The sequence below is a fragment of the Telopea speciosissima genome, chromosome 7, assembly GCF_018873765.1.
Source record: "Telopea speciosissima isolate NSW1024214 ecotype Mountain lineage chromosome 7, Tspe_v1, whole genome shotgun sequence".
Taxonomy (NCBI): Eukaryota; Viridiplantae; Streptophyta; class Magnoliopsida; order Proteales; family Proteaceae; genus Telopea; species Telopea speciosissima.
This window is the reverse complement of record NC_057922.1, coordinates 36,705,249-36,727,565: the sequence shown is the minus strand read 5'-3', so window position 1 is coordinate 36,727,565 and position 22,317 is coordinate 36,705,249. Positions and strand designations below refer to the sequence as shown.

The following is a 22,317-nucleotide window of genomic DNA, read 5'->3' as shown; positions in this document are numbered from 1 at the left end:
TCTATTCCGAATTGCTGTGGTTGTGGTACCGAAAATACTACAACGGAAAGGGTGGACGGGATAATCCTTTGTTCCATAGCCCTGGGGCTATTTACAACTAGCCAATTAAGAATTCTCTGATGTACTGGTATTAGCAGTGCATCAAAGATGCAATCATCGACTCTCCCGAGAGGCCACAATTACCGCAAGCAAACATATCAATGACCTTCTTCCGCGGAAGATTAAGTTCATGTACTAGGTTGGCTGAGATGAGGTTGGCTTCAGCTCCATTATCAACAACTGTATGGACTACAATTGATTCCTTATTGTGGACTAAAATTCCCTTCTGTCTAAAGAGGGGAGCAAAAAAAGGAGTGCCAATCTTTGATAATTTTGTCATCATCCAATTGTTTTCAAATGGGTCCCTTCAATGGTTTGAAATATCACAATGTGACAAAAGAATCAATTAAAAGGGATCCCCTAATTTCAATTAGAAATTGGTTGGGTCCTTTAGGGATTGTCTCTAAAATTCATCAGTAATTAATTGAAAGTATCAATTCAAATAGCTGTGTTTGTTCGGATCTCATAAACAAAGAGTCAAGGTCAATATGTAATAGATGTATTTTCTTTGGACCTAACCTAATTTTTTATTTCTATTTCATGTCTAGCTCTAATGAATAATCAATGAATAATTGTAATCCAACGTTTCGATTATGGTAAAAAAGATCTGCGTTCTCATTTTGTAGGAGTGACCGCTGTGCCTTTTTCAATTTTTCATTCCTCCACTCTTTTTTTTTTTTTTGTTTCTTTTTTGGTTAATCTTTCCTCCACTTCACTTGGGAATTGATTACACTATTTAATAAAGCTTTACATCCTTAATGACTTTTTTTTTAATCGAAAATTACTTCCCTAAATGATAAAAAGGGATCCATTATCCAAATGATTGTGAGTTTTTCGTCTTAAATAAGACAAAGGAAGAATCAGTGACCACCATTGTTTGGTTTCAACTTCGAAGTTGAAGATAATATAGAAGAGAAAGAGAGACACTTCACTCGATTGATTACTCTGTTTCTTCTACAGTTGTGGCAATCGAAGCATGGCGGAGATGAACAATGAGACGAATCGCCAGCACTCGCTGAACGTCGTAGAGGAAACCGAAATCCATAGTGAAAAACCAACGCCCAAGGAGAAGACGAAGCGCGTAGCGTCAGTGGACATCTTCAGAGGTCTCACCGTTGCTGTAAGTCTCTCTCTCTCTCTCGCTCGCTCGCGCGCGCGCATACTCCATCTCCCCTCTATTGGCAAGATGATCTGTGCCTTCTACAAATCCGAACTCTTTGTCAGTGAAGGTCTGAGTGAAAAATACATGTCTTCCTGAAACTGAATAGATCTAAGAACTAGCTAATACAGTAATACGAGTAGGGAGATGAAGATCTTACTCTACTTGAGTTCCAATCTGGAGTTCTGAACTATATAGCTAATATGATACATGATTCATTAGTTAGTTATGAACTACAACGATCCATCTGAAATTCTGAACTTTTCGCTGATGTTTGGTGGAATTTTTATCCTCTGCCTGTACTTGACGTCAAGTTCATCTGATAGAGGGAGGTGGATCCAGATCCGGCAGTGTGTTCGGACAAGGAATCTCTCTGATGCCGCCTGATCAATGAGGATCAGGATCGTCTATGGCCTGCTGCCCGTAGCAGTCATAGCAGCCCACTAATGAGGCGTGGTGCAATGACCGCCTTACCCCCGCTCAGGCAGGGGTAAGGTGATCATTGCAGGCCGTTGCTATGGCTGCTACGATCAGGCAGGCCGTAGACGATCAATGATCGATTTGGGGATTTGGATCCTCTACGGCGCAGTTGCCCATCCTGCCGGGTCGATTCGGATCTTCTAACACCGTACACGTCATACCGGTTCTGATTTATTTAGGGTAAAGTACACGTACCCCCTTATAATGCACCCAATATTCCTTGTACCCCCTAAGTGGCTCAATATTTCACGTATCACCCCTGCTTTACACCCCAAATGCCAGATAGGTCCAATCCATTAAATACCACTGTTGGATGCCAAAATTTTGATCATTTTACCCTTTGCTCCATTTTCTTAAATTTGAAAAGACTTAATTACCCTCACTTATTTGTTGCCCTAAACTAATTGAAAATGACCATTTTACCCTTTGTTTTATTTTTATAAATGAAAAGACCTAATTGCCCTCATTTATGTATTACCTTAACCTAATTTGAAAAGACTATTTTACCCCTAGATACTTGTTCCTAAAAACCCCAAAATGCCCTCATCTTCCCCAAATCATCATCTTCTTTTACATACCCACCACCACCACCGCCACCGCCACCGCCACCACCACCATTGCCACCCACCATTGGCTTTGGGTTCTAAGACAAATGAGAGAAATAGAGAGCAGCAGAGTGAGGGAGTAAAAGAAAAAAGGAGCACTGAGACGAGAAAGCTCGAAGCTTCCCTGAGCCGGGGTAGAAGACTCTCGTCCGACATCGTCGTCTTCTTCTCCACTTCTCCTTCTTTTATTTTGATTTCTTTTCTTACCATCTCCATCGCATTTCTGAGACCTACCAAATCCATTTGTTTTTTGTTTTCCCATCTTTAAACCCTAATCTCCAATACCCTATTCTCCCTTCTCCATCTAAAAACCCATCTCCGAGAGATGAAATCCCTCTTCTAATCTCCACCGAACCCACTTCTTTATCTTCAATTCCTATTTTCTAGTTTTTATTCCATATCAAACCCCACCCAGTTCTTTTCTCTTTCCACTCAATCAAAACCAAATCCAACACCGGAAACCTTTTTTATTTTCTCTTTGATTACCCCAATCCCATAACCAGAACTCCATCGTCCCATCTTCTCCCTTCTCTTATATTCTTCACCCCTTTTTTATTTTAAGTATTAATATGTTTGTAATAATCCTCAGTCGCTGTTACTTGAAATTTCTGCAATCGAACCTGGGTCTCCATTCATCTTCTCAGCAAAGGTGTTCTTCGTCTCAGTGATCGGTTGTTGCAAGTGTCGGATCGAGGAGAAGCAGGCTTGCAGGGTTCCAGATTTTATTCAAAAAAGGGTTCCCTTCAGTTCATGGCGGCAGCGGCGGCGTAAGCAGATGCAATTATCGATTGTCGAGTTGGGTGGCAGTGGTGGTGGGTATGTAAAAGAAGATGATGATTTGGGGAAGATGAGGGTATTTTGGGATTTTTAGGAACAAGTATTTAGGGGTAAAATAGTCTTTTCAAATTAAGTTAGGGTAATACATAAATGAGGATAATTAGGTCTTTTCATTTATAAAAATAAAGCAAAAGGTAAAATGGTCATTTTCAATTAATTTAGAGCAACAAATAAATAAGGGTAATTAAGCCTTTTCAGATTTAAGAAAATGAAACAAAAGGTAAAATGGTCAAAATTTTAACATCTAATGATGATATTTAATTGATTAGACCTATTTGACATTTGGGATGTAAAGTAGAAGTGGCCTGGGGAATATTGAAAGGTGGTATGTGGAATATTGAACCGCTTAGAGAGATACGAGGAATATTAGGTGCATTATAGGGGATACGTGTAATTTATCCATTTATTTATTTATGGTGGCCCGTGTTTTTTCTTCACCCTTATCCGTGAATCTCTAACAATACAAACAGTTAGGATCTTATCCGATCATTTAGCTCAATAGAGTTGCACGCATTACAACCATGGATCCTGACCGTCTAAGGCCTCCTCTTCCTCTGCCTCTGTAAATGCCCAATCTCTGCAAATCAGGGGAAAAAAAATGTGTTCTGGAGGAGAATTAGAGAGCATAGAGGTGCTTCCATTAAGCTTCTCCATAATGGATGTTAATAGCTCAAGCGGTTTGTCCGTTGTCGTCAAGTTGAAGATGATGAACTACGGACGAACACAGAAGCAAGAATACGAAGAAGGAGGTGGAGTTAGGAATTGGCATTTGCTGAAGAGTAGAACTGATGTGAAGATGAAGAAGACGAGTTACAGGTGTGTGTTAATAGGTGTTCTCAGATTTTTTTTTGGCAATTTTTAGAAAACTGATCACAGGGTTTACTAAATCATTGATCAGATCAGTCAATCTGAGCTAATTGCTGATTGGCAAATTGTGTATCTCGCAATTGTGACTTGTGAGGGTAGCATTTTCGATAACCACTATGAAAGGGATCGGGTTGGACTGTTTGTTTTCATGTTGGATGCAAAGTTGCTTCTTTTATTTCTATCAAAGCCTTGTGTGAACTGTGAAGTGATGAACAAAAAATGTATATGTTGTTGTAGGTAATGATATTGGTGGATGATGCGGGAGGTGAATGGCCGATGATAACGCATGCGCCTTGGAATGGGTGCAACCTCGCTGATTTCGTCATGCCATTTTTCCTATTCATCGTTGGGATGGCAATTGCCCTTGCATTTAAGGTTTACCTCTCTCTCTCTCTCTCTCTCTCTCCAGTTGAACATTTTAATGCGATTGCTCTAGCTGGTCGCCACTTCGTTTGATTACACTAGGGTTTATAAAATTTAAAGAACCGGGTAAGAGGCAGGTTAACAAGCAGCAGATGGCTTTGAAAATTATGGAATGAAAGCGCTAGTTAGATGAGCATCTATGAATCTATGATAGCTAAGTACTTTCTCTGTCAAAAATTAAGCAATTCCCAACACCACAGATTAATTTTATTCTTGTTTCTCCATGTGTAGAGAATTCCAAGCCGGGGCATGGCGGTCAAGAAGGCGATTATTAGGACGCTTAAACTCATCTTTTGGGGTCTCATCTTACAAGGTTGGTGTTGATCATCCTTTTAAATTCCAAGCTATTCCGCATTCATTTTTTTTTTTTTTTTTGGGGGGGGGGGGTGTGTGGTGAGTGGGTTTAAATCTACACATGGACATACCGTTTTCTGTGTCAATCTAAATAAAAAAGAGAATAGAATAATACCAAAACTGTTGGTTGAATTGTCCCCTTGTTCAATGATTGCTAAACAATCTACATGTGCCCCCCCCCCCTCCCTCTCCCCCCCACAACCAGAAAAAGAAAAAGGTAAGATAACAGAACAATGGAAGAGAAAAGGTGAATCTGTGTCCATCAATGCCCAGTAAAGAAAAGATCAAACTACGAAGCCTTACAATGCAAGTTAAGATACCGATTTTGGAACAGCTTTCTGTTTCTGTCGTTGCACAGTCACTCCTGAACAGCCGCAATGTATCTCATTGGACTGACATTTACATGGCTCATGATTATGGCAGGATGCTCACTCAATGTAGTATTCTACCTGAGCGCTATGCCATTCTGTTTTATGAATTAGTATATGCTTCGCTGTCTGATCTCGATCCATCTTGTCCATAGAATTTGTTGGCTTTACTCACCTTGATTTTGTCTTGATTTGTGGTCTTTACCTAAAAAATTGGGCTTCCTTTTGAATGTTCTAGATAATCCTCAATTATGTAAAAACAGGTGGCATCAACTATATATACAAAAAGGCAACTGGGTTTCAGTATATGCATCAATCAAATAGTTGCATTTAAGAGATATCCTTATTTTCATGCTGAAGAAATCAACGGTATATACCAATATAACGACTTCATTCACATGTATATCTCCAATTATGGATCTAATTAGAAAAATTTAAGGCACTCTCTTCACAAGTGCATCCCTCCCTTGGATGCTTAGTTGTCTGAACTGAAAATTTCTTCACATTGAACATAACGATTGTCTATTGATATACTTGAAAAGCACGGAGATTTTCTGTGAGATCAGATGATCCTATTCATTAAAGAACCATGAAATAAATTAAATAATCAACCCAAAGGTACGTGACAAATTAAGGATTATGTGCACGAGCAAGGATGAGAAACACAAGGGACCGAGGGCAGGGAAGAACTCTATCAAAAAACCAACCAGATGCCACTAAAAAGGGTGAGATGCATCCAAAACCATCTCTCTATGAAATTTATCTCTCACTAAAAGAGGGAAGAAAAAATCTACCTATGAGATATCAAAGTAAGAGTTACAAACCAAATAGAAAATGACAACAGATTTTATGTATGTTGAACAACCCAGAAGCTTAAGCTATTAGGTGGAGAGGCCCAGCTGGCTTAGTTATCCAACGTCCCCAGAGTTAGTCGATGTGGGATTATTCCCAACACTGCCCCTCTTTTGATGGCAGTACATGTGGCATGTGTGGTCCCTCTTGTGGGTGATTGTACACGGATGTTTAATTAACGTAATGGGCACGGTGCTCTGATAACATATTGAAGTATCCAACCCAAAAGCTTAAGCTATTAGGTGGAGAGGTCCACCTAGTATATGAAGTCAGAAGTCATCCGAGGTCCCAGAGTTAGCCGACGTGGGATTATTCCCAACAATGTATATGTTAAGAGATATGTAACACGATAGGGGGAGTCCCCCTATCATCCCCCTATCGTGGTTTCCTTTATTAGTTTATGTCTTTAATTGTTAGTTTACTAGTCTAAGTAAGTTTCTTGTTTCAGGCATAGTTGTCATGGCGTCGCCATGGCGTCCTGGCGGGTTGCATGGCGACCTACGCCATGGCGTCCCTCTTTGATTTCTTCTTCCTGTCTCTCTTTCCCTCTTCGATTTCTTCTTCCTGTCTTCGATTTCTTCTTCCCTCTTCGATTTCTTCTTTCCCTCTTCGATTTCTTCTTCGATTTCTTCTTCCTGTCTTCTTTCCCTCTTCGATTTCTTCTTCGATTTCTGAATTTTCTTCTTAAAACTTGAGAAACAATAGAGAAAAAATAAAACATGGCTTGAGTATACATCTATTAAAACATTAAAAATAGAGAAAATAAAAAATAAAACATGGTCGACATGCTCGCCATGGCAACGCCATGGCGGGCGATATGTCGATATATCGACGTGACACCCCTCCACCGACTTGGATCGCTGTGACGCCGTGACAACTATGGTTTCAGGCTTTAGGCTTAATTAGGTAAGAGTTATATTCCTTTTGTAATTCTGTTTTGGCTTATAAATATATGTTGGCTGGTACGGTAGATGTGATAATCTATCACACAACCTGTTTTTTCCATTGTTCTCTCTTCTTCTCCCTTAATCTCTTTCTATCTTCTATCTTCTATTTGCTAGGCACTGGTTACAGGTTCTGGGATTCTTTACATGGTATCAGAGCAATAACCCATACCTGGGTTCTCTCCGTGATTGCCGTTTTGAGAGTTTTCTAGAGTTTCCAGTTTGAAGAAGGGAAACCCTAGTACATAGAAGAAGAAAAAACTAGGGTTTCGTATACTGAAGACTGAAGTATTAAGATTTTGATGCTGCAAAGTGTTTCCCTTATCTATCTCTGATGTTGCTGATCAATCTATGTTGATCAAAGTTTATTGATGGTGTTAATAGAAAACCTGCCGTGTTGATTTGATTGATGAGTGGCCGCTGCTTCCCCTTGATTATACCTGAATCGATTCTTCTTGGCGTGCTACTTAGGTTACCTTTGCTGCTATTTGATGCAATCGATTCTGGTGATTTCCTGGTCCAAGAAAGTTGCTGTTCTTGGTAGGTTACTGAAGATGGTAATGTCCCCTTTTGGTATTTGTGTTTGCTGTTAATAAATTTCTTGGTGATTGGTATTTCGATCGATCGACCGAAGAAGATGAAGAAGATTTATATACTGCTGGTTTTGGTTCCATACTTTCCGCCTCTGGTTCATGATTCAATTTCTGCCGGATTATAGCTTTCGTGGTCGAAGGTTGCAAATACTCCAACAACAGGTTGGAGTCGGGATCCTTGAAAGTCGATGGATTGAAGACACAATTCCTATTCTGGTTTCATTCTCAGTTGCTGGTTGCGTGACTGTGAGGAAGACAGACACGATTCCTATTCGAAGGTTACCCGCCTTGATTTCCGCCGGATTTTCTCCTCTTGATCGAAGGATTGAAGAAGGTTTACCCCTTGGTTTCCCCTTTGTTTCTGCTGGTTCAGAGCTGTGACTGTCAAGAGGTAGAAGGCAGTCGGGACTCTTAACTTTTGAGATCAATTCTTTGCTTTTATGAGTCTCATCATATTCTTTCCCCATATTTCCCCTAGTTAGTACCGTGAAGGTCTCCAACACCTTCTCGGTTAAGGCCTATTTTTCAGGTTCTACCTTGTTTTATTGCCTATTTTCCAAGTTTGCCCCCACCCTCTCTATTTGTTTCAGTGAAGTATTCTTTTACGAATGCCCTTCTTTTTGGAAGGTATTTAATGCTATTACCCTACCTTTAATTATCACCCATCCTTCTCATGTTATTTACATCTTGGCATTCAAAGGTTGCTCCTTCCAAGTGTACATGTCCCCCATCTATAAATCTAACTCCCTACATGACCCATTACTTTCTTATTTACCAAGGGCCCCTTGAAAAATTCTGGTTATTTACGAAACTACCACTACCTTTTAATACGTCCCGTTTTGTTGATTGGGTGGATCCACAAATGATCCGAACCGGGTTTTAAAATCCTAGATTATATTCTTTGGTATGTTTGCTTGGACTCAACCCGAGATTTTGTGGATTAATTCTAGAATTGCCATTGGGCTTTTCCGTGAGGGGGAGGTTGGAAATTATTATTGTTGTTACCATATGGGGGTGATTGAAGATTAATTTATTGGGATCTTATTTGTTGGTGCTCTTGCTTATAAGATCTGTTGATATGTTCGTCCTTTAAGATGTTGATTATTGTTCGTTATTTGTTCACGTGTTATGCTACATGTGAGAGGGAGATTGAAGATGTCTACTGTAAGCAATTTTATCTGAGATTTGGAGCTTAGGAGTGAGTTTGATTGTTTGTTGGAGTGCCTTCCTCGAGATGGATTTTTGTGTAGCCATTGAAGCTGCACTTCTATGGACTTTTGTGTAGCCACTGGAGCTGCATTTTTATGGACTTTTGTGTAGTCACTGGAGCTGCACTTTTGTGGGATTTTGTGTAGCCATTGGAGTTGCACTTTTATGGGCTTTTGTGTAGCCATTGGAGTTGCACTTTATCTGTCTTCATTGGGATGGACGTTTGATTTAGCCTTTAGGTGTTGCATTTTGTTGACTTCCTTGGGAAGAGCTTATGGTGTTGACGTGTTGCTCATTGGATTTGTTTGGGCTACTATTGTTGATGGATTTATTGATTGGAGTACTGCTTTGAGCTCACTGGTGTCTAGGACTACATGTGTTCAAGACTGATGCTGCCTTTCATATTTGTTCTTGTTGGTCCAAGCTGGAGCTTTCTTCTGATATGTGTATACTCCAGTTTGAGGGGGAGTGTTAAGAGATATGTAACTTCCCCTATCGTGGTTTCCTTTATTAGTTTGTCTTCAATTGTTAGTTTCCTAGTCTAAGTAAGTTTCTTGTTTTAGGCTTTAAGCTTAATTGGGTAAGAGTTATATTCCTTTTGTAATTCTGTTTTTGGCTTAATATAAATACATGTTGGCTGGTATGGTAGATGTGATAATCTATCACACAACCCTTTTTCCCATTGTTCTCTCTTCTTCTCCCTTAATCTCTTTCTATCTTCTGTCTTCTCTTTGCCAGGCACTGGTTACAGGTTCTGGGATTCTTTACAGTATACATCATAAAAGAGAGGACAAATCAAATTGTTTCTCAAATAACAATAGTCTGGCTTCATGTTTATATTGGTGAGGTTCAGTACTCAATAGCTCACTTAGAGAAGCTTACATATGTGAGTAGGGATTAGGGAATCTATCACAGGGAGTTCTTATTTGAAGACCGTTTCGCTCTCTACATATGGTAAGTTTAGCCAAATGGATTTTGCCCAATGGTAGGCCAAGCTTAAAAAATGGTTGGAAGTCAATATTTGAAGACTGTTTTGCACTTTTATGGCTGTAAATAAAAGAGTCCAATACATGGTGGATGATATGGTTGAATTCGGCAACCAAATTTGACATGTAGCTTACCCGAAGGTTCTCTTACCTGACTGTTACTGTACCACTTAGAAAACCTTTTTCCCTCCACTGGTTTGTTTCAGCACCCATAGTCTGCTGGTTGGGTTTGGCGGCTTTGGAAAGCCTGCTGCACCAACCCATCTTGTGAGATAGAGAGAGTGTGTACCTTCACATCTTTTAACACCCCCACTCCAAAAAAAAAATAGTGCCTTCACCTATTTCTTGAGACTATGAAACATTAACTCTTCCCATTTTATATCTTCTTTCTGCCCCTCTTCTGTAACTTTAACTTCTTGGGGTTCAACGTGATTTCAATGAGCCAATGACTAGTTTACTAGTAGACTACTTTGTTAAAGTAGTCCCGTTTTTAGTTTAACTTGAAGTAAAATATAGTTACCTAGTGAGATAGGGGTATGTTATGAGGTGTGGTTTGCTTGAAAAATAAATTGAAACGAAAAATTGCCCATGATTCTCAAAGTGAGGAAAATTTTAAGATCCAGAATGATCCCACTCTAGAACATTCATGGTACATAGAGGCTTAGAGTGGTGGCAGTGGAGAGTTTTGGGTGGGTGACCAAATACTATGGAATTCACAGCCTTTTTCCTTACATTGGATGGTAGTGTTGAAGGAAAGGAACCAAATAATCTTTGAAGCAAGTGTGCATTCAATGTTAGTTTACCTAATGCATGATGAATAAATTTTTATTTGGTCCTCCTGTTTTGATGGATTCTATCATAATATATTTGATGTCGCTAATGCACAGGGAGAACCCCACAACACATTGTGTAGTTCCAATCATACTAATCCTTTTCAGTATCCTTTTTGTGACCAGTTATACATACAGGTTATGGATCATATTTCTGGGTTCTAAGGATTCTTTTCTTATGAGAAAAAAAGGGGAGAAAATCCCACAAAATTGCGAGTTCATTACAAGAATGGTAGAATTGTATTGATTAGATATTTAAATGTTGTGTAATATTTGGAGACATGCATTCTGAAACGCACATGCAATTGATCAGCTAAATAGAAGTGTCTGCAGCCTTTTTTATCACATTGCCCATGACAGATTGAATTGCCATTTTCAAGATTAAAAATTTTAGATTTCGGTAGGATTTCGACCCCCTACCAAATTCTACAAATTTCAGTAAATTTCGAATGTAAATTTCAATGATCAATTCATTTAGACCCTTGTCGGAACCGACATATTTTTGACATTTCGGTCGAAATTTAGAACCATGAGTTCGTTGTGATTGCAATACTTTACAAATGTTAACTTGCAATCTCATCTACTTCTTGATGCTGGGTTTCTCATGCAATGAAGGTGGATATTCGCATGCTCCGGATGAGCTAACTTATGGAGTTGATATGAAAAGGATAAGGTGGTGTGGAATCCTTCAGGTGGTTGGGTGATTTTCTTTACCCCTTCTCATATGAATTGACTTCACGTATGTGGTAATAAAAATAACATTGAAATAATAATGTTTATGTCTAGAGAATTGCTCTTGCATATCTGGTAGTCGCACTTCTTGAGATCTCAACAAAGAGTTCACAAGCCAAGGATCTGTCACCTGGGTGGTGCTCTTTATTCAAGCTATACTGTTGGCAATGGTAATCTCTTTGAATTTGAAGCATATATATTTGATACATTGGTCGATGTTGTTCCTTTTATATTGGTGGAAGCAATTATTAAAAGTGTGGTTCCATTCTTATTTTCAATTTGCAGGCTGCTTGGTGGATGTGTCATTGTTGTTTATTTGGGAGTAATATATGGGATATACGTCCCTGATTGGCACTTCACTATCCATAATAGAGATAGTCCTAACTATGGGAAGGTTTTCACTGTGAGTCCTTTTGCATATTATACTATATATACGTAGAGATAGGGATGTATGTTGATGTATAAACCACTCGTTCAAAGTACAGCTGTACAAAATTGTGGAGGCAGGCTGCAAAAGCATTTATATTCATATAAAGAGAAGAAAATAAAATACACTGAAGATGTGAGCCCAAGAGCCCTTTAGAACCTTGTCACGTGATAGAATGTAGAGAAGAGAAAGCAAAGAGAAGAAGTCCTAACTAAACCAAGATTGTCTCTATCCAATAAAGAAGATCCATGTAACATATATTGAGTCCCGTGGATCCCATGAGTTGCATAAGGTGAACCAACTCCAATATCCCTCTCTTTTGTTCTGTGTTATTGACCTGTGCAGCAGCCCTCTTTGAAAACTCAGCTCTCTATCAGGTTATATTTTACATATATTTTAAAAATGTTGCTTCTGTTCTACAACTCAAACACCTTTTGCAGGATGTGTGCTATTGGAACTTGTGAGAACATATCTTGTAAAACTGTTGAGGAATGAAATTGAGCATTTAATGGTGTTTGGTTGGGTATCTGAGGTTTATTTTGGAGATTTAGTTCTGTTGCAGTTTATAGAACAATGGCAGTGGCAAAAGATGTACTTGTACTAATACTTCAGCGTGGATTTCATGTTATAATCAAGCCAACAACAATATGATTTGATTCTATGCCACTTAATATCTTACATAAGATAGTTGTCCTCCCTCCACTCTTTTGGACTATTGTCAATTAAGTTGACACCAGAAGCACTATCAAATCTGAATTTGGTGTTAGTGAATCCAAAGTTAGTGGGAAAGACAAGAAAAGATATACAAACTGGATTTTTTTTATGTTGTACTTAGCTTGAGCAAGTTAATTGTTAACATGATCTTTTGTTTTTCTCATTTTATTGTTTATATATTTTTTTAATATTTAATACTACTTGTGAGGTATTAAGTCATAAAAGCTAGTTGCCTTGTGTACATTTTATTCCCATCTATTAAGGCTGACTTTGGATCTTGCTAATCCAAATTCCATGATGTTGGTGCTTAATAATTAAGATGAGTTCCAGTTGACAGTTATCTTTCCAACCACCAAAAATATTCTGTGCAATTCAATTTGGAGTTGAAACAAATTTAGTCGGAGTTTTCAACTCTTATAAATGATAATTGGATATGCAAGATGGAAGCATGCAATTCCGATGAAGCTGATAATGTTCAACTAATTTATCATAGAACTGAACTAATCCCAAGCATTTGGTTCTCAATATTAAGTGACCCATTTGAATGGAGCATGATTGAAGTTCATTATTGCTTTATAATACTCTTTATTCCATGGATAAAATACAATTTTTTGTGCATTATTTGTAGTTCCATTTCATGGCTATAAAGTTGCTTACCAAAAATCCGGAGCATTTGGACTGACTCACAAGTCACTTGCTATTTCTAAATGGAATCCACACATATTCAATGTTAGTTGGAAACTCACATACATTCAATACGTGTTTATAAATTCATTCATCTTTGGATCATTCTCCTCAATTTTAGGTACCTATTCATCCTTGGATCATTCTCAATTTTAGGTAGCTTGCAATGCCAGAGGAAAATTGGATCCCCCATGTAATGCTATTGGATATGTGGACAGAGAAGTGCTAGGAATCAATCACATGTATGAAAATCCAGAATGGACAAGATCTTCAGTATGTGCTTTGTTATGAAAACTAACTTTTTCTTCTTTTTTTGGGGAGGGGGGCTGGGGAAAGTTGTGAAAATTAACTTTAGTATTTGATATTTAAGATCATCCAACCAATATTAATGGATATTGTACCTTTTTTTTCCTTTTGGAACTGGTGCAGGTTTGTACTGAGAATTCCCCTTATGAGGGCTCTTTTCGAAAAGATGCTCCATCATGGTGTTATGCACCATTTGAACCAGAAGGAATCCTAAGGTCTGCTGTGTACTAAGCTGGAAATGTATCTCTTTGGCTTCTGTAGTCTTGCCTTAACTATGCCATTGGGCTGCTGCTTTGTGCAAAAAATGCCAAAGCTTAGGACCGTTTCCAATCTTCCTCTCCTGGGACCTTGCAAAACCAGAACTTGCAAGGGTTCACATCCCCTTTTTTTAATGCAATTGAGAAATTATTGGTACTCTTATTTATTCTTATTGTATGTCAATGCAGTGACTGATATGACTGTTTTCGACAATACAAATTTCATGAATTATAAAAACCTAACAAGAGTATGCTCAAAAATTGTAGAACAGAACACACCCAGTATGGAAATTTTCATGCCTTGTATATTATTCCCTAAATGAACTCCAAGTTAGAATATAGGTTTAGGAAATAAGAAGAGAGAAGGAAGAGGTTGGAGGAAGAAGAAGATAGCAAGAGAGAAGAGAGAAGAGAGAAAAGTGTATTGGGCTGTAACGATTGTGAATGGAGAGATTTCTCCATTCACCATATATTCATTTAATCATCACTAATAGGAATTACATCCACCTCCCTAGGGAGGTATAAGGGAAATAAAGAAGAAATAGAAGAATTATATAATAAGGCAACTAGTGATAGACTAGTTCCTAAACTACCCCTATTACATGACTTCTAACACTCCCCCTCAAGCTGGAGAATATATATCATGCATTCCCAGCTTGCTTAGGAAAGAACTAAACTGAGGAGAGCCAAGAGCTTTGGTGAAGATATCTGCCAACTGATCCCCAGTCTTCACAAAAGGAGTACAAATGCAGCCAGAGTCTATCTTCTCCTTGATGAAATGCCTATCAACCTCAATGTGCTTAGTCCGGTCATGTTGCACAGGGTTGTGGGCAATACTGATGGCAACCTTGTTGTCACAGTACAGTCTCATGGGCTCTTCAGTGTCAAATCCCAGTTCTTGAACAAGTCTTTTCAGCCAGATGAGCTCACACACTCCATGTGCCATAGCTCTAAATTCTACCTCGGCACTAGATCTGGCCACAACATGCTGTTTCTTGCTCCTCCATGTGACTAAGTTACCTCCCACAAAGGTACAATAGCCGGAGGTAGATCTCCTGTCTGTAATGGAACCAGCCCAATCGGCATCTGTGAAGCCTTCCACTCTCAAGTGGTTGTGCCTTGCATACAACAATCCTTTCCTTGGAGAGGACTTCAAATATCTTAGAATGCGATACACAGCATCCAAATGGCCACTCTTGGGAGCATGCATGAATTGACTGACAACTCCCACTGCATAAGAGATATTTGGCCGAGTCATAGAGAGATAGATAAGTTTCCCCACTAGCCTTTGATACTTCCCTGCATCAACAAGAGAGGGACCACAATCCTCTCCTAGTTTGTGATTCTGCTCAATAGGAGAGCTAGCTGGTTTGTAGCCTAACATCCCTGTCTCTGTCAATAGGTCAAGAATAAACCTCCTCTGACATATGTTGATCCCTTTCTTGGTCCTTGATACTTCTATTCCTAAGAAGTACTTCAAGGGACCCAGATCTTTGATCTCAAATTGCTGTGCCAGGTATCTCTTCAATTTACCTATCTCAGCTGTATCATCTCCTGTGACCACGATATCATCAACATAGACAATGAGAGCTGTGATAGTACCATTACTCCGCTTGGTAAAGAGAGTATGATCAGCTTGGCTCTGGGAATATCCATTCTTCAGAATGGCCTGTCGGAAGCGCTCAAACCATGCCTTTGGTAACTGTTTGAGACCATATAGAGCCTTCTTAAGGAGACACACTTTCCCTTCAGCTGAGGGCATCTTGAAGCCTGGTGGAGTTTGCATGTACACTTCCTCTTCCAAATCACCATGAAGGAACGCATTCTTCACATCCAACTGATATAAGGGCTAATCTTTGTTGGCAGCTAAGGATAAAAGAACTCTTATTGAATTATGCTTGGCCACAGGGGCAAATGTCTCCTGGTAGTCAATTCCATAGACTTGACTGTACCCCTTGGCCACCAACCTTGCTTTGTATCTCTTAATACTGCCATCAGATTTATACTTGATTGTGTAGACCCATTTGCATCCAACTGGGACATGTCCCTTGGGAAGGTCAACAAGTTGCCAAGTACCATTCTTCTCAAGTGCCATCATCTCCTCAGACATGGCTTGTCTCCACTTTGGGTCAGACATAGCATCAATGACATTCTTGGGAATGGAAGCAGTAGAAAGAGCAGAAATAAAGGCAAGTCTTGTAGGAGAAATTGCATATAGGAAACAAACTGGGATATAGGATTAGTACAATTTCTTTTCCCTTTCCTAATAGCAATAGGAAGGTCTAAATCAGATGGAGGAGAAGAAATGTCACCTGATTGAGGAGGATGAATCTCAGGATGTGGATCTGGATCTGAAGAGGACTCTTGGTAGATCATCTTTCTCGTATTATGCAAGCTTTCACCTTTTTTGTATGTAAGGTGGTAATCCTTCTCCTTACCAGAACCACTTTCAACAACCAAATCTGTATTCCCCCCTGGTTGATCATTAATCTCAACCACATCTACAGTCCTGTGTTTTCCAATGTCAAGCAGAAAAGGAGATGTAGGTAGAGGAGAAAGGAAGAAATCATCGATGCTTTGTTCACTCCCACAATTCTCCCCCAAGAGAGGATCTTGAGAAGGAACAAAGAAAGGGACAGATTCAAGGAAGGTAACATCTTTGGAAATGAAACTTCGCGGGAAGAAGGATGATAACACCCATACCCCTTGGTAGTAGAAGAGTACCCAAGAAAGAGACACTTAAGAGCTTTGGGATCAAGTTTAGTGCGAGCAGATTTGTTAACATGCATATAACAAACACAACCAAAGACTCTAGGAGGAAGAGAAAAGACAGAGGCCTTGGGAGATAAGATGTCCAAGGGAGATTTGTAGTTAAGAAGCTTGGTAGGCATACGATTGATGAGAAAGGAGGCGGTTAGAAGAGCCGCAGACTAGAAGGTTTTGGGGACATGCGTGCCCAGCAAGAGACTACGGGTAACCTCTAGGAGATGGCGATTTTTCCTCTCAGCAATCCCATTTTGTTGGGGCGTGTCAACACACGCTAGCAGATGGATAATGCCATGAGTAGTAAAGAAGGCTTGAAGGCCACCAAACATATACTCTCCCCCTTTATCAGAACGCACAATTTTGATGCGGGTCTCAAATTGGGTAAGAATCATTTGGTAAAAATTCTGAAAGACATCACAAACATCACTCTTATGCTTCAGAATAACAGTCCATGTGGCACGTGAAAATCATCTACAAATGACACAAAGTAACGATAGCCAAATAAAGAAGTAGTAGGGGAAGGACCCCGCACATCAGTATGCACAATATGAAAAGGAGCAACAGTTCTATTACCATGATAAGGATATGAAGACCTACAATGTTTGGCAAACATACAGGTTTCACATTGAAAAACATGAGAAGAGGCAATAGATGAAAATAAGTGAGGCAACTGTTTCCTCATTACAACAAAAGATGGATGGCCAAGACGGCGATGCCATAACATAACAGAATCCACAGAACTACTATCGTTTCGGCCACACACATAGGAATGAGCTGTGGGCAAAAACGGATCAAAAAAGTAAAGGCCTTTTTCCTCATGTCCACTACCAATAATCCTCTTCGTCACCAAATCCTGAAAAAGACAGTGAGAAGGAAAAAATGTGACACAGCAGTTGAGAGATTTAGTCAGATGACTCACAGATAGAAGATTCAGAGTAAGGTTAGGGACATGAAGAACAGAAGAAAGTGAAATAGATGATGTCATAGGGATATTACCCTTACCAGATATGGAGGAAAGGGAGCCGTCAGCTACCCTAACCTTGTCCTTACCAGAGTAAATGGTATAGGAATCATAATAATGAGACGTACCAGTCATGTGGTCCGTGGCACCCGAGTCAATGACCCAAGACTGGGCGGTAGTGGAAGTTGAGGTGGAGACCTGCAAAGCTGAGGATGATGAGGATCCAGCCATACTAGATGTGCTCAACTGTGACACAACTCTGCGAACCACTGCATCCATAAAGGTAGAGTCATCTTGTGGGGCATCAGCATCAGTCGCCGCTGCGGAATGAGCCCGAGCTCCCCCTCTACGGCCACCACGACCACGCATACCAGGAGGACGACCATGGAGAGACCAACACCTATCCTTGGTGTGTCCAATGCGACCACAATGATCACATTTAAACCTGTCTCGCCCAACTCCACTGGCACCAATTGTCTCCACAGTACTAGCTTCCTCACGATTAGGCCCTGGGCCTCTACCACCTCCACGGGTGTCTCGAACAGAACTAGAATTGAGGGCTGACCTCTCAGATGGTGCTGGTGGTGGTGCCATAGTAAGTCGCCTGGTCTCTTCACTCTGTAAGTAACTACAGACTTCACTCAGAGAGGGAAGGGGAGACCGGCCCAACAGCTGGAGTCTAACTGGCTCATAGTCAGAGTTCAAACCACCAAGCAAAGAGAAGACACGCTCTTTGTCAAGAGTCAGATACACCTTGGCTTCATCCTCTGGGTTGGTCAAATGAAGGTCTCTATAATGATCATACTCTTCCACAAGACTAAGGAACGCACTGTAGTACTCAGAAATAGTGTTGTCACCCTGTTTCAATGAGTGGATTCGTTGATGGAGCTGATAGACCTTGGCAGTGTCACCTACTCTGTCAAAGGCCACAGAGACACTGCCCCAAATAGCTTTGGCAGATTCCTTCCTTATAAATCTTCTCCCAATTCGGGCATCATGGAGAAGATCAACCAGGTCATAACAGTAGAATTTTCGGTCTCCCATTTATCAAAGGCCGGTGAACCAGCCGTGGGGGCCTTGATAGCACCTGTTATATATCCAAGCTTTCCCATACTCCTGAGGGAAAGTCTCACAGAGTGTGACCAATCCAGGTAATTAGTACCATCAACCTTCACAAAAGAAATCTGTTGATGAGTACTCTCATAAGCCAACTGAGGGACAACAGTGGGAGGCTGAGAATCAGCAGTACTAAGCACAGATGTATCCGAACCAGCCATGATGGATACCAACAATAAACAATGTCACCAAAGGCAAGTGGGGAGTACACACTCAACCTAAACAAGCAAGAAGTCCTATAAGCAGCCTAGGATAGCACACTGCCGAAGCAGTCCTAGCAGCAAATGTCTAAGAGGACTTAAATCAAACACTTTACAGGCAGTATAATAGCAGCCCAGCAGGTCAGTCCCTAAAAAGGCCTCACAAAGGCTTGCAAGTAGTAATAAAAGCTTCAAACAAGTGATAAAACTGCTCAAAGTCTATGCATATCCAATCCTCAACTAAGAGAGCATCAACCTTCAACTCAAAGCAAGAAAAAAAGGAAGAAAATTACTCTCGGTGTTACCTGGGCAGAACAGAGGAACCATGAGATTGAGTTTTATCAAAGAGAAGCACTCATCCAGCCATAAGGAGCACAAAAGACAGGAAAAAGGATCCTTCTACGATCCTAATAAGCTGCTCCACCATCAAATCCATGCCGAAATGAGAAAGACATAAGGGAATGAAGTCTGCAACATCAGAAATCTGGGCAGAAACTGGTTCCCACGAAAAAGAGTTGTGCTCAGATGTAGTCTTCAATCAGCAAGAAGCAGTACATGGCCCTTGAACACCATCCTTCCACGATTCTAATGACCCATTCCAATCCACAAAACCAGGCCAATCGAAGGAGATATAGGAACTCCAGTGGAGGGCTGGTGGTAACTCCAAACAGTAGCTATCTGAACTTTAAATCACCAAATGAGCTGCATCCAAGCTCGAATAGCAGTAGGAATCACCAGAATAGGTTATTCCAACCCTATTTCATAGTTTTCTCACAGATTTGTTTACACAGGAGGCTTTTCCTTGAAATAAATGATTTCAAAGAGAAGCAAAAAATGAGAACAGGAAGCTGGATTCGACTCTCAAACCCTAGGTCTCTAATACCAAGTTAGAATATAGGTTTAGGAAATAAGAAGAGAGAAGGAAGAGGTTGGAGGAAGAACATAGCAAGAGAGAAGAGAGAAGAGAGAAGAGTGTATTGGGCTGTAACGATTGTGAATGGAGAGACTTCTCCATTCACCATATATTCATTTAATCATCACTAATAGGAATTACACCCACCTCCCTAGGGAGGTATAAGGGAAATAAAGAAGAAATAGAAGAATTACATAATAAGGCAACTAGTGATAGACTAGTTCCTAAACTACCCCTATTACATGACTTCTAACACTCCAATATATGAAAAAATATTGCAGTATTTCCGAACTAATTAATTTTTGTTATTTGGCCACTTCCAGTTCAATATCATCTATTCTCACAACAATCATTGGAGTGCATTTAGGGCATGTGCTTGTACACTTTAAGGTCAGTTCCATTATTCAACATGGTGCTGTACTCAAATAGGTTTCCTAGTCTCAATTTATGATTTATTTGCTTATCCAGTCTCACTCAGATAGGCTAAAACACTGGGTTTCCATGGGCCTTGCTCTCCTCGTTTTAGGAATTGTTCTTCACTATACAAATGGTAAGATGGCTGCAGTTTATTGTGAAACAACAGGTGTAGATTCTGGTCTTTGCATCTGCTAATGGTATTTTATTTCATTGCAGCAATTCCATTAAATAAACAATTGTACAGCTTCAGCTATGTTTGTCTGACAGCAGGTGCAGCTGCATTGGTGTTCTCAGTCTTTTATGTTCTGGTATGTCATTGATGCCATAACAGACATAGTTTGTTGTGGGAAGCTGGCCTTTTGACAGCTGGGATCCCATCGTATGGTGTGAGCTATACCTGTGGGGGCAGGGGTCCCATTTTGTTGTGGCATTGTGAAGGGTAACTGGGTAAAATTCTGAAGGGGAACATCTTCTAAGACAGAATCTTTGTTATGATGAAAATGTTTCTGTGAAAGAGGCACAAAAGTTGATTATAGTTCTCCACATAACATTTGGACCTTTAAATGACGGGTTTCTGTTCCTGTTTTCTGATGCAATATATGTAGAAATAGGATCACACATTATTGAGCTGAAAATGAATCGTTTAACTATTTCTTTATCAATCTTGGTCCATCATGTAAAACTTTTTGCATAACTTTGCAGGTTGACATTTGGGGGTTGCGGTATCTTTTTTTGCCATTGGAATGGATTGGCATGAATGCTATGTTTGTTTTTGTGATGGCAGCCGAAGGAATCTTTGTAGGTTTCATTAATGGATGGTATTATGATGACCCAAATAATACACTGGTATATCTTTTCCCTTCTCATGTTGGGATGGTTTGACATAAATACTAAAGGCTCTGCAACACATGTTTAATTGTCATTGTCATTGTCGTTGTCATTTACTTGAATGGTTCAATCTGCACGTGTAAATGGCATTCTCTTAGGCAGTTAAAATATCTATGTAGATGGTAGTCAATAGTCATACTATTTAATTGATGAGCTTAGAGGTATTGAATATTGATGGAAAACTTTAGGGGTAAAAAAGAGGCTAGAAGGTCCCTTAATTGATGCTCATCAATTGGATGGTTATCATCCCGCTCAAATTACAAGCCAGTGATTATTCCATTTATTTATTCTTCAAATGTATTGTTTTGTTGACCAATGGGTCTATATTGATGGTGTGAATCACTAATGCGATGGACAGGTTTACTGGATTCAAAAGCACGTCTTCATAAAAGTGTGGCACTCAAGAAGGGTAGGCATTCTCCTCTATGTCGTATTTGCAGAGATCCTATTCTGGGGTATTGTTGCAGGCATTTTGCATTGGTTGGGCATTTACTGGAAGCTTTAGATACTTATGGTAAGTATTATTTTGACTTTCAACAGTGTAATTTCTTCTACCAGAATTCTGTGTGCCAATTAGTGACACCCTATCTTTTGCATGAGAGTGATACTAGACCTCTTTTTATACTTTCATGAAGTTATCTGTAAAGCTCAGTGTTCTGTGTAATCTTAGAGGTGATACTGCAACAAATAATGTGACATGCGCTGTGTCTGTCTTCCTTCTGTAAATGGGTATAGCTCAGTAGGAGTAGGAAATCCTGTGGCTAATTCTGTGTAAGTTGAGTTGTAACTGTAAAGTTTCTATTTACATCAACAAATATGATTCTGTATCTGATTCTCGACGGTTTGAGAAGATAGAGTAAAAGGATTGCATGAACCCTCTCACTTGCTAGAGAGGCCCTTGCAATCTGGAGCTTGGTTCATGATTCTGTATTTGGATTGTTTTCATAATGAGCACCAGTACAAATTGTTGGCTTTGCAATCAAGCTGCAAGCCACTCAATAACACTGGTGAACAGCTAGGGTTCATTTTCACCAATTAGTACCAACTTCAACTTGGCTGCCAGCCACAGTGCTGTACAATTGTATGGACTCTATGGAGAGAGAAGAACCCAACGCTCTTTCTAGGACAAGACGAGACCCCTTCAGAGAAGAAAGGCAGGCTAATTAGCAATTTTGTAACCGAGCATGGTTTAATAATAACTTAGTGTATTCCGATGCTTTTCGGAATTGAATTATGTGCTTTTCTTCTTCTCAATATACTTGTGTACTTGTGCTGAATTTGTCGAGATGTTGGTAGTTATAGAGATATATTTCCATGTTGATTATCTGAA

The 22,317-nt window shown here is 39.8% G+C and overlaps 1 protein-coding gene across 2 annotated transcripts; it reads left to right on the top strand.

The window, feature by feature from the left end:
• Positions 1–1,048: 1,048 nt before the first annotated feature.
• On the top strand, positions 1,049–21,823 carry LOC122669716 (heparan-alpha-glucosaminide N-acetyltransferase-like). 2 transcript variants are annotated; one of them, XM_043866555.1, is made up of 13 exons: positions 1,049–1,219; positions 4,285–4,422; positions 4,702–4,783; positions 11,222–11,298; positions 11,393–11,508; positions 11,624–11,741; positions 13,320–13,436; positions 13,593–13,684; positions 20,006–20,072; positions 20,151–20,232; positions 20,316–20,407; positions 20,802–20,945; positions 21,346–21,823. In XM_043866555.1, the coding sequence occupies exons 1-13, from the start codon at positions 1,076–1,078 to the stop codon at positions 21,490–21,492; spliced, it is 1,416 nt and encodes a 471-aa protein (XP_043722490.1). In that variant the 5' UTR covers positions 1,049–1,075; the 3' UTR covers positions 21,493–21,823. The 2 variants fall into 2 exon arrangements, with proteins under 2 accessions (XP_043722490.1, XP_043722491.1); XM_043866556.1 differs by lacking the exon at positions 1,049–1,219 and adding an exon at positions 3,840–3,996.
• Positions 21,824–22,317: the final 494 nt, after the last annotated feature.